This window comes from Moschus berezovskii, chromosome 17 (assembly GCF_049115385.1).
Source record: "Moschus berezovskii isolate FMDL1 chromosome 17, NW_MosBer_1.0, whole genome shotgun sequence".
Taxonomy (NCBI): domain Eukaryota; kingdom Metazoa; phylum Chordata; class Mammalia; order Artiodactyla; family Moschidae; genus Moschus; species Moschus berezovskii.
This window is the reverse complement of record NC_142476.1, coordinates 37684954-37692148: the sequence shown is the minus strand read 5'-3', so window position 1 is coordinate 37692148 and position 7195 is coordinate 37684954. Positions and strand designations below refer to the sequence as shown.

At 43.8% G+C, this 7195-nt stretch overlaps 1 protein-coding gene across 1 annotated transcript; it reads left to right on the top strand.

The window, feature by feature from the left end:
• Positions 1-2102: 2102 nt before the first annotated feature.
• On the top strand, positions 2103-6691 carry LOC129550960 (PRAME family member 8-like). Its single transcript, XM_055418734.2, has 3 exons — positions 2103-2389; positions 2795-3367; positions 6118-6691. Exons 1-3 carry the CDS (start codon positions 2103-2105, stop codon positions 6689-6691), a joined length of 1434 nt encoding a protein of 477 aa, XP_055274709.2.
• Positions 6692-7195: the final 504 nt, after the last annotated feature.

Here is a 7195-nt window from a genome sequence, read left to right as displayed (position 1 = left end):
GTATTTGATGTAGGAAAGGCGCTGGTATTTATGACAAGAAAAATAGAATTTTATTTCTGTACCTAATGGCATTACCTTGATCAGAATTTGTGTTGAACTTAGCAAAGTTTGAAGTTTGAGGAAACAATAATTATGTAAATTCACTTGGAAAGGGGCCAGTGAAATTACATTTGGCTTATAATACCCCTAAAAAATAGTTGGGGAAATTTACCCTCTGGAAAATTTCCTCAGTGAGAAAAATTAACAAACAAGCCAACCTCTCCTGGTAGCAGCTGCCTCTGGATGGCAAGGTTATTTTGGAATGACCCGGGTTTATTTCTTCTCTGACTCCAAGCTCCCAAAGAGCCCACAGTGCCCACCTTCAGTGCCTCTCAGAATAAGCCTTGCTCACAGGATTCACATGTCATCCTCTTCTCACATCTTAGTTTTAATGTTTTTCTGCAGTTTGTTGTGCTGATCCCACCTTTCCGAGAAAAAAAAAAAAAAACAGGAAGGTGACACTGTCTCCTCTGATCCACTGTTTTACTATCTTTTTTAAATTTTATATTTTATTTTTGATTGCGCTTGGTTTGTTGCTGAGTGAGCATTTCTCCAGTTGAGGCGAGTCGGGGCTACTCTGTAGCTGAGGTGCATGGGCTTCTCACTGCCGTGCCCTTTTGTGTTGTAGAGCATGGGCTCTGGAGAGCATCGGTTTCAGTAGTTTCAGTTCCCAGTTCAATTCAGTTCAGTTCAGTCGCTCAGTTGTGTCCGACTCTTTGTGACCCCATGTACTGCAGCATTCCAGGCTTCCCTGTCCATCATCAACTCCCACGGCTTGCTCAAACACATGTCCATTGAGTTGGTGACGCCATCCAACCATCTTATCCTCTGTCGTCCCAGGCTTTAAAGAAAAGGCCTAGTAGTTGTGGTGCATGGGCTTAGTTGCTACTTGACTTGTGGTGCCTTCCCCGACCATGGGTCAAACCCATGTCCCTGTATTGCCATCAGATTACCACTGAGCCACAGAGAAGCCCTCTTTTACTACCTTGATATCACCTAGAATAATGTCTTTGTGAATCAGTGAATGGGTCCTTGATTATCCAGCAACCCCATCATCCTCTGTCTCCTGAATGTGTATCCAATTCAATCAACTAACCTACAGAAATATGATGATCCAATCGGCACTCGGTAATCCGATCAGGTATCTTTTTTCTGATTGGGTTAGTAGTGGGACAGAGGGATGATGGGAATAGAAAGGTGTATAAAAGTCTGAAGCACTGGAAAAGAGATGCAGAATCTTCCGGCTCTAGAGATACCAACTGGATTCTCCACAGCAACTGAGATCTGAGCACCCCACCAGCCCCACCAGAGCAGTAAGTTACCATCCTCATAAGGACACCCTTTTTTTACCCATTATTAAATCTTGAAGGGTGGCATGTATCTCTGGATGCAGTGAGAGCTTTCAAAAAATTGTTTCTCTCACATGAATACATTTCATCTTTTAGTTTTGCTTAGCAGTGTAGTTTTGCCTCAATCTCAAATATTTTGACTTGCACTTTAGTTGATATCAATTTTAAATGACTTTACAAAGGAGGTATTTTTAATGAAAAACATCCATTTTGGAATTTTATTTCATGAAATTTAAAATAAATATTTTGAACACAATGGTATTCATGTTAGAGGTAACTCAGGTTGGAGGCTGTGCCGGTCCACATGACTCTCACTAAAGTAGGGCTCAAAGAGATTATTTGAAACCCTTCCCCAAATAAAGCTTGGGAGTGAACTCTCAGGCATCGTGGTATCCACTTTCTAGTGGGTGCTGAATCATGCAAAGCAATAGATGTTACTAAACAGGCTAATGACTGTCTTTTTTCCTCATTGGTACTTGTGAGAGGTTCGTTCTGAAACCAGTAGGGAAAGAGTTATAGCTTTGTGCCCATTGAAGCCAGAATGTCACATGGGCTGATTGAGGCAGTTCCACCCCTGCCAGACCAGCGACCTTGGCCCTGAGTAGGTTCTTCTGAAAGGGTGGGAGAATGTCTTGGGTGTACTTCTGCTTGGCCTGAGATGGATGCTTTGTGCCTTGGCAGTTTCTACAGGATTCCTTTTCTTGTAGCGTCAAGATGAGTGTCCGAAACCCATCCAGACTCCTGGACCTGGCAGGAAAGCACCTGCTGAAGGATGATGCTTTGGCCTTTTCTGCTCTGGAGGATCTTCCCACAGAGCTCTTCCCAACCCTCTTCATGGAGGCATTCCACGGGAGACACATCGAGACCCTGAAGGTCATGGTGCAAGCCTGGCCCTTTGTCCGCCTGCCTCTGGGAGGCTTGATTGACATGCCTCATATGGGGCCTTTACAAGCAGTGCTGGAAGCACTTGATGGTTTTCTGGCCCAGAAGGTTCGTTCCAGGTGAGTGTGTTTAAGGCACCTTGATAAAATCTTGGATGTCCCAGAGGAAATAGGTGGGTTGAAAATGGGTGGGTGGAAAGGGTTCTGAAAAGGGTAATGCAGAAGCCTTGTTGCTAAAGGAAGTACCTTCTGGAAGCTGAAGAGTGCCTGTAGTGAATGGGAGCCTAGAAGAACATTTCCCACCTCCTCAAAGAGCCTTGAGATACTAAAGTGGAGAACCAGAAAGATTAAGAGGGGAAGGAACATGGAGGATAGGGAGGCAGACAGGGTAGTGAACAAGGCAGCAAATGATGTCAGAAATGTTAAGTTACAGCACAGGTGGGCAGGATGTTGTCAAATTGTTAGGCTGTTCTTTTATTCTGCGTGGATTTTGATACATCCTCATCAATTTCCTTGTTCCTCTAGGAGGTGCAAACTGCGGGTGCTAGATTTACGGAATACTGGCCAGAACTTCTGGAGCATGTGGTCCGGAGCCAGCAGTTATGAGTGCTCAAGCTCAAGAATGGCACCAGTGACTGAGCAGAGCTCAATGGCAAAGCAACACTTGGCTCCACTGAAGATTTTTATAGACCTTTGCCTGAAGAAAAGGACCCTGGATAACTTTCTCACCTACCTTCTTAGGTGGGTGGAGCAGAGAAAAGCCTCCGTACATCTCTGCTGTAAGAAGCTGAAGATCTCTGCAATGCCAATGGACAATATTGTGAAGGTCCTGAGCATGGTGCAGCTGGACTGTATCCAGGAGGTGCAAGTGAATTGGATTTGGCATCTGTCCACCCTGGCTGCATTTGCTTCTCTCCTGGGAAAGATGAGTAATTTGCAGAGACTCTATCTCTCCCCCATCCACCTGTCTGCCTTCATGAAGCAGGAGCAGGATCACCTCGCCCAAATTACCTCTCAGTTCCTGAGGCTTGGCCACCTCCGGGATCTCCATCTGGACTCTCCCTCCTTCCTGGAAGGCTGCCTAGACCAGATGCTCAGGTGGGAGTGGACCACTAGCTGGGTAACACTGAACACAACCCTAGAATGTCAAAAGCATTGTCTCCTTTGCTGCACTCTTCATAAGTGTGATATCCCATAACCACACTAATCTAGGTAGAGGGTTAAACTGGTCTGGTGGCTCTTGTGAGACAGCCTGCTGGGGAGGTACAGAGTACTGACAGGGATGTTTGCATCCCAGGGTTTATAATTTCCTCCTTTTGTGGAGGTGTCTATGTTGAAATGATAAAAATGGGTAAGTAAAAAGGAAGTTGAAGTGGGGAAACTACATCAGATCAGAGTATTCCTGAAGAGAAGCTCCGTGTTTATAAGGTTTGTGCCCTCAGCGAACCTCTTCTAAACTCCCTATCATTTCAGTAGCTCAGTCAGGTCCAGCTCTTTGGGACTACCTGAAATGCAGCACCCCAGGCCTCACTGTCCCATCACCCACTCCCAGATTTCACTCAAACTCATGTCCATTGAGTCAGTGACACCATCCAACCATCTCATTCTCTGTTGTCCTCTTCTCCTCCTGCCTTCAATCTTTCCCAGCATCAGGGTCTTTTCAAATGAGTCAGTTCTTTGCATTAAGTGGCCAAAGTAATGGAGTTTCTGCTTCAACATCAGTCCTTTCAATGAATATTCAGTACTGATCTCTTTTAGGATAGACTGGTTGGATCTCCTTGCAGTCCAAGGGACTCTCAAGAGTCTTCTCCAACACCACAGTTCAAAAGCATCAATCCTTCAGCACTTCCTTTATAGTCCAACTCTCATATCCATACATGACTACTGGAAAAACCATAGTTTTGACTAGATGGACCTTTGTTGGCAAAGTAATGTCTTGGCTTTTTAATATGCTATCTAGGTTGGTCATAACTCTTCTTCCAAGGAGCAAGTGTATTTTAATTTCATGGCTACAGTCACCATCTGTAGTGATTTTGGAGCCCAAGAAAATAAAGTCTGTCACTATTTCCACTGTTTCCCCATCTATTTCCCATGAAGTGATGGGACCAGATGCCATGATCTTAGTTTTCTTTAAGCCAAGTTTTTCACTCTCCTCTTTCACTTTCATCGAGAGGCTGTTTAGTTCTTCTTCACTTTCTGCCATAAGGGTGGTGTCATCTGGATATCTGAGGTTATTGATATTTCTCCCGGCAATCTTGATTCTACTTGTGCTTCATCCAGCCCAGCATTTCTCATGATGTACTCTATACATCATGTATAAGTTAAATAAGTTATAATATTATTATATAATATATAATAATATAAGTTAAATAAGTAGGGTGACAATAGATAGCCTTGATGTACTCCTTTTCCTATTTGGAACCAATCTGTTGTTCCGTGTCCAGTTCTAACTGTTGCTTCCTGACCTGCATATAGGTTTCTCAAGAGGCAGGTCAGGTGGTCTGATATTCCCATCTCTTGAAGAATTTTCCACAGTTTATTGTGATCCACACAGTCAAAGGCTTTGACATAGTCAATAAAGCAGAAGTAGATGTTTTTCTGGAACTCTCTTGCTTTCTCCATGAACCAGCGGATGTTGGCAATTTGATCTCTGGTTCCTCTGCTTTTTCTAAAACCAGCTTGAACATCTGGAAGTTCACGGTTCACATACTGTTGAAGCCTGGCTTGGAGAATTTTCAGCATTAAAATTTTTTAAATTTTACTAGCGTGTGAGATGAGTGCAATTGTGTGGTAGTTTGAACACTCTTTGGCTTTGCCTTTCTTGGGAATTGGAATGAAAACTGACCCTTTCCAGTCCTGTGGCCACTGCTGTGTTTTCCAAATTTGCTGGCATATCACGTGCAGTTTTTTCACAGCATCATCTTTTGGGATTTGAAATAGCTCAACTGGAATTCCATCACCTCCACTAGCTTTGTTCATAGTGATGCTTCCTAAGGCCCACCTGACTTCACATTCCAGGATGTCTGGCTCTAGGTGAGTGAACACACCACCGTGATTATCTGGGTCATAAAGATCTTTTTTGTACAGTTCTTCTGTGTATTCTTGCCACATCTTCTTAATATCTTCTGTTTCTTTTAGGTTCATACTATTTCTGTACTTTATTGTGCCCATCCTTTTATGAAATGTTCCCTTGGTATCCCTGTCTATAATATGGTATTTTGTGCTCCAGATATGTTAACTGATATATGGGAGAAGCTTGGTTCTGGAGGTGGTGTTTGTTAACTGAACTGAGAGAAAAGGATAATAAAAAACGATAGAAAGTTTGTAGATGATGCAAGGATATATAAGTGAGCCCCTCTAGAAGGCAACACATTTCATGTTGTGGGATCTTATATAAGTTGATTCCTTATGTATATCTCCCTAGGACCTCACCTGATCAGAGATAGAGGCATCTGGAGCCCATACTTGGACTGAAGGAAGCCTTATCTGAAGTCATTTTTAAATCTCATCACTCAACACTAATATTCAGTGATGTGCACACTTGACAGACACTCTCTCTGGCTCTCCTCAGAGCATGTTCTTATGCATTCCAGTATCTTCATTCATCCCCATAAGGAAGTAGAATATGTTGTACACTGCTTGATAGATGCGGGGAGAGTGCTCTCTGAATTCGGTGAGGTGACTCAGTCTCACAGTGAAGGTGATAGGACTTAGTCTACAATGAGATGGACAATTAGTGTATTGACCCTCAAGAGATGGCCTAATGTTAGCTCCATAGAAACCATTTGTTTATCCGCTGTATGCAACCTGGTACTACAGTTTCCAAGAACTGTTTGGTTTCTCCCCAGGTGCCTAAAGACCCCCTTAGACAACCTGTCAATAACCAACTGCTGGCTTACAGAATCAGACTTGACCCACCTGTCCCAGAGCCCAAATATCAGTCAGCTAAAGAGCCTGGATCTGAGCGGTGTCACCATGACTGACTTTAATCCTGAGCTCCTCCACGTTCTGCTGGAGAAAGTGGCAGCCACTCTCCAGGAACTGGACTTAGATGTGTGTGGGATCACAGACTCCCAGCTGGAGGCCTTCCTACCTGCCCTGAGCCGCTGCTCCCAGCTCAGGTACTTCAGCCTGTGTGAGAACTTCCTGTCCATGGCCGCTATGGAAAAGCTGCTGCGACACACCACTGCGCTGCCCTGCTTAACGCAAGAGCGGTATCCCGCCCCTCAGGAGAGTTATAGACCTCGGGGTGTTCTCCCAGAAGCAAGACTTGCCCAGCTTCGGGCTCAGCTGTTGGAGATTCTGAGAGACTTGGGACGTCCCAGGATCATCTGGATTAGCCCCAGCCCCTGTCTTCACTGTAATGAGAACATATGCTATCATTTGGAGCCCGTTATATACAGCTGTACTGCCCCTGCCTAGAGAGCTGCCTCTATTAAAAGCTTTCTTCTGGGCACTTGGAAACTGAAATCTAGAACATGAGGACATTATGAAGGGAAAAGAGAGCTGTGGTTTCAGACATCTTCTCAATGTGAATGGGAAAAGGAAAGGTGATAGTGGAGGGGGGATTCAGTATTGCAGGCGGAAATGTTGACTCTAGAAGGGATGGAACTTACAGGGACATGGGCTTCTAGAATCTGAAATATGAACCTAGGTGAATACATGCTTGAGCCCCACATGTTGCAGTTATCCCTGGGGGAGATGGATGTACAGAAATGGTCAAGAATAAAGATATTTTCCTGGTGACCTAAATAGGAAGGAAATTTAAAACGAGAGTAGATACATGTATAGATATAATTCACTTTGTTGTATAGCAAGAAACTAATGGGACATTTTAAAGCAATCCTACTCCAATAAAAACTAATTATAAATAAATAAAGAGATGCTTATTGAAAACCAACTGCTGTTCTCCATGATATATTATTC